This window comes from Leptonychotes weddellii, chromosome 12 (assembly GCF_054177405.1).
Source record: "Leptonychotes weddellii isolate Sample4059 chromosome 12, ASM5417740v2, whole genome shotgun sequence".
In the NCBI taxonomy this organism is placed as follows: Eukaryota; Metazoa; Chordata; class Mammalia; order Carnivora; family Phocidae; genus Leptonychotes; species Leptonychotes weddellii.
In genome coordinates this window covers 12075900-12086417 of record NC_138380.1, presented here as the reverse complement: position 1 = coordinate 12086417, position 10518 = coordinate 12075900, and the positions used below count along the sequence as shown (strand labels likewise).

General features: G+C 52.1%; 1 protein-coding gene across 1 annotated transcript; it reads right to left on the bottom strand.

Annotated features, from left to right (window-relative positions):
• Nucleotides 1-3605: 3605 nt before the first annotated feature.
• Nucleotides 3606-10270, bottom strand: LOC115941473 (DENN domain-containing protein 2A-like). Its single transcript, XM_081799996.1, has 4 exons — nt 8657-10270; nt 8035-8280; nt 6331-6417; nt 3606-5455 (listed from the first exon to the last, which is right to left on the bottom strand). Exons 1-4 carry the CDS (start codon nt 8772-8774, stop codon nt 5424-5426), a joined length of 483 nt encoding a protein of 160 aa, XP_081656122.1. The 5' UTR covers nt 8775-10270; the 3' UTR covers nt 3606-5423.
• Between the last annotated feature and the right edge of the window lie 248 nt (nt 10271-10518).

Sequence of the window (10518 nt, the reverse complement as noted above, 5' to 3'; positions counted from 1 at the left end):
GTACACAACGTAAAATGTATCATTTTCACCGTTTTTAAACGATACAGCTCAGCGGCATTAAGTATATTCATGTTGTACAGCGATCACCTGGTTTTTGTTTTTATTTGTTATTTTTTTAAAAGATTTTATTTATTTATTTGAGAGAGAGAGAGAGGACAGGGAGCACGAGCAAGGGGAGGGGGAGGGGCAGAGGGAGAAGCAGGCTTCCCGCCGAGCAGGGAGCCCGATGCGGGGCTCCATCCCAGGACCCTGGGACCACGACCTGAGCCGAAGGCAGACGCTTAACGACTGAGCCACAGGTGCCCCTGGTTTTTGTTTTTTAAGCGCAGTATTTTGTCGTGGCTAGAAGTGCAGGATGGTGACAGTCGGGCTTGGTGTAGCCCGAACCCCACTGGCTCCCCCGGCAGGCGGATGCCCCATCCCTGCAGGCTTTCAGCTTCCCTCTGCTCTGCAGCACCATGTCCTGACTCAGCAGGGGCTTGGCTAGGCCGGAGGGAGGGGCCCCGGAACCAAGGACATGCGGCTGGTGGACCCACGCTGCTGGGAAGGGCCCTGACCCACCTGCCCCTGAGTCACCCTAGTGACTGACCCCCCCCCCCCGCCCGCTTGGGCGCAGTCCGCTGTGCCAGCTCCGGCTCAGGGCTCCCCCGGGCCGGATAAACCAGCACAGTGAGGGCGGAAGAGCAACCTGTGCCCCAGGCCAAACTCCAGGTCTGGGGGTCGGGTCGGCGGCCAGGCCTCCCGGAGCTGCCACCCGGATCCGCCCACTGGATCAGCCCTTTCGCACCTGCCTGAGAGAGTGATGCGTGAGTCCCCGGGAATCTGGAGTCCTCTGCCCGAAAGACAGCTCAGTCCACATTCTGCCCATGCGGGTGAGGGAATTAACAACCCGTGGTGAGGTTTGGGCGCAGGACTGGACTGGGTGCTCTTAGCAAGACGGTTGGGGTGGGGCGGGTGTTGGTAGCAGGCAGAGGAGGGCAAGAGGGGCAGCTGAGGAGCCCCGGGTTGAACCAAAGGTGAGGCTGTTGTGCTTTTTTGGCCCGTTGCGGCGGAAGCTGGCACCAGGCCTCTGTCAATTGTGACCAGAAAGGAGTCAGAGGTTGGCAGCTGCGCCCCACCCAAGAGCTGGGTGAGGGCGAGGTGTGGTCACCCTACAAGCCAGGGTGTGAAGTTAATTGGCCTTCACAGGTGAGCGCAGCCCAGTGACCCCTCTCACCTGCCCCTGGCTCTTCTTATTCACCTCTGCTCAGGCCAGAATCTCCCTTTCCTCCTCCGCCTGTTTCAGCCCCTCCTGGCCACCCAAGTCCGGCTCTGAGCTCAGCTCACATGGTGAAGTCTGAGCCCCCTCCCCCGCCCCTGCTCTCACCCACCCTGCCCTCCTCTGAGCTCATCCCCACAGCAATCCCTCCTCGGGACTTTTGGGGGCCTAGCACGTACTGCCTTGGGTTAGCTTTCAAGCCTGCGCAAGGTAACTTGAGTAATGGGACCTTTTTTAAAAAACCAAATCCACCAGGTTTGGTATCTCAGATGAGTGTGGGTAGCCCCGTGTAAGCGTATACCCATTTCATTTGTTTTTATTTTGCAGAGCATTTTAGGGGCTCTTAGGCAATGCTGAACACAGGACATACAGGCAGAGGTCTCACTTCCAAAACCTGGCCCTGAGATTACTCTCCGTCAGTGAAACATAAGGGAGAATTTGCTTACAAGGGAGATCAGTCACCTGAGGAGGTGAGTCACCTAAGACAGAGTCCTGTAAATGTGTGAAGACATTGGGGGAACTCCTGGCCAATGAAGGGTTCTAGGGCTTTAGCTCCAGGTAGATTAAGGTGGATCCCAGGAATCTGCATTTCAAACTAGTATCCCACCAAACTGACGCAGGAGGTGCCAATCACCCCTGAGAAGCATGGGGTCCTCTCTGAGAGGTGTGGCTGGAAGGTGATGGATATCGCTGAGCAAGCTGGAACCGGTCTGAAGAAGGGAAGGGAGCACCGAAAGGTGGGGTGCCCTCAGACGTTGTGGGTGGGAATGAAAAATGGTGCAACCACTGTGGAAATCAGTCGGATGGTCCCCCCAAATTGAAATGTAGACATTTCTCTAGGATCCAGCAATTCCACTCATAGGTACATCTACTCAAAGAAACTGAAAACAGGTACGTGAATAAATACACGTGCGCATATTTGCAGCAGGACTGTTCCCAATGGTCAAAAGGTGGAAATAAACCGAGTGTCCATGGATGGAAGAATGAGTAAACGATATGTGGTCCAACCATACCCTGCATATCATTCGGCCATAAGCAGGAATGAAGTACTGTTAGGTGCTACGGCGTGGATGCCCCTCGAAAACATTATACTCGGTGAAAACAACCAGACACAAAAGGTGACATATTGTGATCCCACTTGTATAAAATACCCAGAAGAGAGAAACCCATAGAGATGGCAAGAAGAGTGGTGGTTGCCAGGGGCTGGGGGTGAGGAGGGGCTGGGAGTAACTGCTTAATGCGTACAGGGTTTTCTTTTGGGGTGATGGAAATGTCTTTTGGTTGTTGCTTATGTTGTGAGTATACTAAATGCCACTGAATTGTTCACTTTAAAATGATTGATTGTATGTTCCGTGAACTTCACCCCAATATAAGAAAAAGGGGGAAAAAGACAGGGTGGGTAGGAAGGAAAGGGCCCAGGATCAAGGAGGCGGCAGGATTCTCCAGCACTGCCTGGGGGAAACGGGTCCTGTGATTCACCGCGAACTGAAACCCTGGGCTTCTAAACACATACACATTCTCATGGAAAATGTATGCCTTTTATTGGCATTAGAGGACTGGGTTCTTGGATAGATGCTCCATGTGCAGCAAGACACAGAGGCTGGGTGGCGGTGATCTGGTCCAGCCCACCCAGGCCTTATATCCACACTTCGTTTCTGAACCCAAACCGTGTTATCCATCCAGAATCTGCCCTGAACTGTGAGCTCAGATTACAACTCTGCTTTGTTTCTCTTGCCTCTGACCCTGCCCAGCCTAATTTACCACTTTGCAAGTTGTTGACAACTTTTCAGTTGATTTAGTTCAAACGTAAGCAAGGCCAGGGCCGGATGGGAGGAATGCTGGGAAGGTGGGTCGGAGGGCTCTCCAGGGTCTGATGATGGTTTCTTTTTGACTTGAGTGCTGCTTACACGGATGTGGTCATTTGCAAAAGTCTGTGACGCTGTATACTCATGATCTGAGAACTCTTCTGTATGTATATTGTACTTCAAGCAAAAATGAAAATAAGGCATTTATACAAAGATGCTTTTCTCAATGCTCTTTGTGATATTAAAAACTGGAAATAGCTTGGGGCGCCTGAGTGGCTCAGTTGGTTAAGCGACAGGCTTCGGCTCAGGTCATGATCCTGGAGTCCCGGGATCGAGTCCCGCATCCGGCTCCCTGCTCGGCAGGGAGTCTGCTTCTCCCTCTGACCCTCCCCCCTCTCATGCTCTCTCTCTCATTCTCTCTAATAAATAAATAAACAAATCTAAAAAAAACAAACAAACCTGGAAATAGCTTGCATGCATAAGAGTAGAAGATTGGTAAACTGATTTCTAATACATTTATAAAACAGAATGTTACACAGTCATTAGAAATGTTGACAAAGATGTATATTTATTCACTTGGAGGTGTTAAGTAAACAATATGAAATAAGTTAGAAAAGAAGGTATATTCCAAAATATTAAAAGTGATCATCTCTGGGCAGAATACTGGTATTCATAACATTAACTACTCTGAGGAGCTCGTAAGGTACAAATTCCTGAGCCCCCACCACTCAGAGATTCCCCTTCCGTCTCCCCCCGCTCAAGCCCAACCACACGTACCTACCCAGGCTAATTGTGATGCATAGCCTGGTTCCAACCTTGGACCCCCTTGAGAATCTGATACAAACCGTGGATCCTCTCTTAAAACACAAATGGACACACCAAGTCTTGGCTGTAACTTGTGGGCGGAAGGGCGTCATCCATGACTCCAGTTAAGAACCTCTAATGTAGAATGACAGAGATCAACCGCTTCATTTTCCTCGTTCTTCTTTTTTTTCTTCCTTATTAGACCCCTTGCTCCCCACTCCCTGAAGGTGAGAATCTCTGCCAAGTGGCACAGATCCTTGGGCCACTGCCAAGGTCAGAGCACATCCCTTTTGTGTGTTTTTGTCGGACCGCTGCTGCCATCCAGAGGGGGTCTGCTCGTGCGATATGCAAGCAGCGGGTCGGCCCACTGGTGGCCCTGAGGCCTGCTTCAGAACTTGCCTGCGCTGCCTGCCTTCTCTTCCTGCATCCTCACTGTGACCTTTGCAGGACAGGACTTGGGGTGCAGGCTTTACCCCCACCTCTCTGCTTCTGGTCCCGAGAAGGCAAGCCGCCTAGCTGGCGCATGAGTCTGATGAAGCTAGCCCCGAAGTTCTGATGACCCCTCTTGTAAACATCAACACCACAAGCCCCTCCACGTATGCTGATCTGGGTCCCTACAATGAGATGGGAAACATTCCCTACAGTATAAATGGAAGTAGGGTCAAAGCTGTGGATTACATGTTTTAAGGACCCCAAGAATATTTTATTAACAGATCTCATGAGGAGATCTCTTTTTCTGTGTCCCTCTGAAAGTCATGGACTGCTCGGGCAGTGGATGGTTCTATGGCTTCGAAGAGAAAAAAGGCCATCGGGAAGTGTCGGGTCCATTCGGGCCCACAGGAGTGGGGAGCACGACCAACGGCCTCGGCCACCAGGTGGCGTCCCCGGCCGGCCTGGACGTGCAGCTCAGCCCAGGAAGCCAAATGTCTGCGGTGCTCGCGCTCCTTCCTTCATGCCCCAGGCAAGCACATTCCACACACAGGCCAGGCCTTTCCCCAAGAGGACACCTGTCACCTGTGAGCACGAGTGCCCTAGGACGGCCACTGCCCTCCTCCCCTAACACCTGCATCTGTCCCCAGCTCCACCCAGAGGGGCGCCTTGTTTTCCGGTCCCTGGTCACCGCTCCTGCCCTCCCCTTCCTCCTCTCCTCTGGGGGTCAGAGCGCAGCCACCAGGTAGGATGAACCAGGGCACCATGGCATAGGGCACGAGAGAGTTTTCTTAGCCCTGGCATAATAAAAAGAAAACCCAAACACTTTTCTTTCTTTTAATACCTAAGAGTAAAAAATAGAAAAAATCCCGAACCCAACAACCCAAACAATCCATTTGGAAGTTGCTGCCATGCCTGGTCTCAGGTCCCCTTTCCAGGGCTGTTGTGCGGGAGCAGCCCCCCTGCTGGGCCCTGGGTCCTGGGGAGGCCCTGCGGCAGCCTGAAACCATCCCGGCCTTTACCCCGCACAACCAGGACCCAGCGTTTCAGAAAGGCCACCAGGACTGTTTTTGTAAAAAATGTGGTTGCAACCAGGAGGAAGTTTTCCCTTGAGGCTGAGCTGGAGGTTATTTCTTGTGGAGAAACTTCATTTTATTGCCTAAAAAAAAAAGGAGAACATGTCACCAGGCAGACAAAAGTGAAATCCTGCCCTTTTCATCCCGGACGTGGTGGGGATGATTGTGGCCTCCCAGGCCACCTCTGGAGCCTCTCCTCACGCAACCTCCCCAACGCAAAGGGACCTTCCTCAGATGTGGGGAGTTTTGAAAGGAAGCGTGTCAGGAGTGTTTGCTCCTGACACGCTGACACAGGGAGCACCGAATGTGACATGTCCTTGAGGAGCCACATGAGGAGAAAACCCTCAGCAGCATGGGCGGGTAGGAGGGCCTCCCCAGGAAACCAGCCGTCCCGCGGAAGGCACAGTATGGCCCACTTGCAGCTCCTCCTGGGCGCCTCATCACCCTCGATTAAACCAAGGTCCTTCTAATTCTTTTGGTTTTTGTTTTTTAATTTTTATTTATTTTTTTAAGTAATCTCTATACCTAACATGGGGCTTGAACTCACAACCCCTGAGATCAAGAGTGGCGCGTTCCATGGACCGAGCCAGCCTGGCGCCCCAACGACCTTGTAATTCTTACATTTCCAATTAATTTGGAGGCTGCTCCAGGTCTTCACTACCAGACACCCTTCTTCGGTTCCCCTCATGCTTCCTAAGCTCAGTTCCCCAGAAGACTGAAGAGTGTGGGAGAGAAGAGTGAGGAATAGAGCAGGACGGCCCAGGGGCCGGTGAGGCAGGGAGGGGTGCTTTGCTTCCCTTGTCTATCCTCTGGGGCCAGATCAGAACAGGAGCCTACGAGGCCGCAGTGCAGCGAGCTCTGCATTATTTGGCACCCGCCCCAGTGGAGGGAACCGGCCGAGACTCGAGACTCGGGGGACCAGAGGCTGGTGATGGGGACCGAGACCGCCGGGCCTTACCGAGTCCCTTCAGGAACTTATTGACACCACTGTGTTCTCCACTGGGGAGTGTTTCCAGGTACTCTTGGGCTCGGACCTCAAACAGACCTGTTAGCAAGAGAAATCCCAGCCATTTTAGTTCCTGCTCTCTCTCTTCTAAACATATCCATTTCCTTACTGCCATAAAAAAGAAACCTTGCTTCTGAGACGAGCTGCTCCTATAAACATTCTCTGAATCATAAGGTTTATAAGGGTTTTTACTGCCCTTATAATTGCCCAACCTTGTGCAATAACTATCTTCGGGACGCTGCTAAGCTAGATCGTACGGGAAATCCTACTTTTATTCGACAGACACCTTCCAAGTGTCTGTACTGTGCCAGGCACGTGGTTTCGAAGATGAAACAGCCCGCCCTGGCTTTCGGACCCCTGTAGTCTCCCCTTTCCTCATACTCTCCCCTAAGAGGAACGCCGGCCAAGTGGTTTCGCTTCCAGGGAAACCGTCTGCCATCTGTGGGCTCAGGAAGGCCGGACAGGCCACCTCAGAGGCCCTCACCTCGAGCCTCAAAGTGTGAGCCTCAGGCATTGTCTTCCTCTCTCACTGATCTTCCCTGGACAGGGGAGCCTCCCATGCCACTTTTAAGCTTTTGTGTCTCGACCTTTCTATCAAACAGTGATCTGTAAGCAGATAATCTGGTTAGCAGAGCTTCTATTTCAAGGAATCCTGTCGTCAGGAGTGACTCAGACACTAATCAATTTCCTTTTGTCTCTTCAGATACCACTCATCAGAATACCAGTCTCTGTCTTTACTTTGCAAAGAGCTCCAGGCATGTGGGGCTTTGGTTCCTTCACCCAGGCTGGGCCATCACAGCACCAGAGGACACGGAGGCCTGGGGCCGGAGGCTGTCCCAGGACCCTCGCTGCCCTCCGTCTTCACTGGACCGGCTTCTCCGCGGTGTCTCTCCCCCACCCAGGTCTAATTCCCATCAGTGACTGTCTTTACCAACGTTTCTGGCTTTCCGATTCCCAAAAGGACTTAGGACGATGCAAGAAAGAGAGGGGAGTGATTCGATCCTCCCTCACATACTCCCCCTCCTCAGCCCTGGAAGTTTGATGGAACCCAGCCAGAGGGGACAGGGAGAGGGAGGAGAGAGAGTGCAGGAGGCCAGGCTCCATGGTGAGATGACCCACAAGCTCCCCAAGCTGGGGAGTCTCTGCTGTCCTCCCTCCGGTGTTGCGGCCGATCGGGCTGAATGTGAGGAGGCGCTCACACAAAGTGGGGGGCACGGCCAGCCTCCTTCCCCCTGTCCCACCCCAGGTGGCTCCTGCCTGCTGGTGCCACACCTCGGGAGACTGGGAGGAAAGCAGGGCAGAAGGGAGGAGAGGCCTGAGGAAAAGGAGAAGAGGGGCCAGCGAGAGGCAGGAAAGCATGTTCAGGAGAGTTTCATCAAGTTGGAAAGATGGAACACGAGGAGAACCTACCGCCCAAACCCGGAACGTGGTTCTGGGAGAGGCTGTGAGCGGGGAAAGAGATGGCCAGAGCAGACAGGCAGACGCTGGGGCAGTGTGACCAGCTCCGAGGCGCCAAGACGCAGCGTTCCCGGAGGAGGCCGCGCTGCCCCTCCCACCTGCGCCCGGGCCCCACGACCTTCCTCCCCGCTCCTCGGCCTCTGCCGGCCTGGGCCTCTCTAGCTGCCTCGGCCCCCGGCACGGAAGGTGCCCCCTAACCTTTGGCATCCTGCCGGCGCAGCTCCCGCTCCTGGATGAAGCCCCGAAAGGTCTGGGTCTCCATGAAAACCTCCAGGAAGCGGCGGAGGCTCTTGGAGGAGACGGCTTTGCGGAAGGCCTCTCGCTGCAGGGTCCTCTCCTCGCGCTCGCCCGCCGTCAGGAACAGGGAGTAGTGGCCCACGATCTCCACGAAGAAGCGGACGAAGGCTTCGGACACCACCTCATTCAAGGGGCTGGACTCGGGGCCTGAGCAAAGTGGGGAAGGGCCGGCACCGGTGAGGGCGGACGCAGAGCCTGAGACAGCCCGGCGGGCGCAAGTAAGGACTGGAGCGGATCATCATTCTCCCTGACAAAGGTTACCCAGAGGGACGAAGCCATTTCTTTCTCCCCTTTAATTGGGTATTTTAGGGCCAAACTGGGGGAGGTGGGAAAAATTTTCTCACGATTCATTGCTAGCAAGAGATCCAGATCAAGGGGTTACACACCCAGTTTCTCTCCTTGCACGCCCCTCCGGCCACTCTTCCTACTTAACTCAATGCCACGTGGAAGGGCTGGTCACCTGCCCACTTGCTGCCCGACTTCTAATGATGGAAGAGGGAGATGGACGCCGCTGAGCTCTTACCGTGCTTGCAGTCTGGGGGCCCTTCATCCTGGTCACTAGCCAGGTCATTCCTCTGCTCCAGAATGTGCTCCAGGGCCACCTGAAGCTTCCTGGGGAGGATGGAATCCTCGTCATCCATCTGTAAAGCAGAGAGAGCAGGTGGGCCGCTGCCCCAGTGCCTCTGGGGATGAGAGCGGCATCCTGGACCGCAGGTCACACTGGATACACTGCAGGGCAATCCCGGCACAGTTTTTGGATTAGTGAGAGAAACATGATTTATTTTCCCATTTTTATTTTTTTTTAAAGATTTTATTTATATATTTGACAGAGAGAGAGAGCAAGCACAAGCAGGGTGAGCGGCAGAGGGAGAGGGAGAAGCAGGCTCCCCACTGAGCAGGGAGCCCCAATGCTGGGCTCGATCCCAGGACCAGGGATCATGACCTGAGCCGAAGGCAGACACTCAACCGACTGAGCCACCCAGGCGCCCCAAGAAACATGATCTAGAGATAGAGATCTGAGGTTTGAATCTTGATTCCACGTTTTTGTTTTTTTTTTTAAGTTTTATTTATTTAAGTAATCTCTACACCCCACCTGGGGCTCAAACTCCCAACCCTGAGATTAAGAGTTGCATGCTCTTCCAACTGAGCCAGCCAGGTGCTCCTCTTGATTCCACTTTTTACAAGCGATATGAGCCTCAGTTTCCCCACTTGTAAAATGGGGGTACCAATCAATATCTACTTCATTGTGAAGATTAAATGGGCTATAGAAGACATGGATGAAAGAATTTGAAAAAGATATAAAGAAATGGAAAAATATTCTGTATTCATGGACTGGAAAAATCAATATTGTTAAAATGTCCATTTTACCCAAAGCCATCTATAGATTCAGTGCAATCCCTACCAAGACTGCAATGGCATTTTTTATAGAAATAGAAAAAATCCTAAAATTCACATGGAACCACAAAAGACACTGAATAGCCAAAGCGGTCCTGAGAAAAAAGAACAAAGCTGGAGGCATCACCATTCCCGATTTCAAGCTTTATTAACAAAGCTGTAGTAATCAAAACAGTCTGGTAGTGGCATGAAAACAGACACACAGACCAATGGAACAGAATCAAGAGCCCAGAAATCAACCTGTGTGTATATGGTCAACGAATATTTGACAAAGGAGCTAAGAATTCAATGGAGGAAATGATGGCCTTTTCAATAAACGGTGCCAGGAAATTCATGCAAAGGTATGACATTGGACCCCTATCTTACACCACTCACAAAAATTAACATGAAATGGATTAAAGACTTAAAGATAAGACCTGAAACTAAAACTACTAAAAATAAACAGGGAAGTTCCTTGACATTGGTCTTGGCAGTGCTTTTTGGATATGACACCAAAAGCTACAAGCAACAAGAGCAAAAATAAACAAGGACTACATCACACTAAAAAGCTTCTGTACAGTGAAAAAAAATGATCAGTAACAGTTGTACACTTAGGCACTGCTGGTGGGAATGTGAGTGAGTGCAGCCGCTATGGAAAACAGTATGGAGGTTCATCTACCATGTGATTCAGTAATTCCACTTCTGGGTATGTATCTGAAGGAAATGAAGTTACCATCTTTCTTTCTTTCGTTTTTAGAGAAAGAGCATGAGCGTGAGCACGGGGGAGGGGCAGAGGGGGAGGGAGAGAATCTTTTTTTTTTTAAAGATTTTTATTTATTTATTTGACAGAGAGATAGAGAGAGAGCACAAGTAGGCAGAGCGGCAGGCAGAGGGAGAGGGAGAAGCAGGCTCCCCACTGAGCAGGGAGCCGGACGTGGGGCTCGATCCCAGGACCCCAGGATCATGACCTGAGCCGAAGGCAGCCGCTTAACCGACTGAGCCACCCAGGCG

Coding starts and splice junctions, on each gene's coding strand:
- LOC115941473 (XM_081799996.1), bottom strand. CDS start 8,774: ATGGATGACGAGGATTCCATCCTCCCCAGGAAGCTTCAGGTGGCCCTG. Junction 6,418..8,034: donor GCGCCGGCAGGATGCCAAAG/GTTAGGGGGCAC, acceptor TCTTGCTAACAG/GTCTGTTTGAGGTCCGAGCC. Junction 5,456..6,330: donor TAAGTTCCTGAAGGGACTCG/GTAAGGCCCGGC, acceptor TTTTTTTTTTAG/GCAATAAAATGAAGTTTCTC.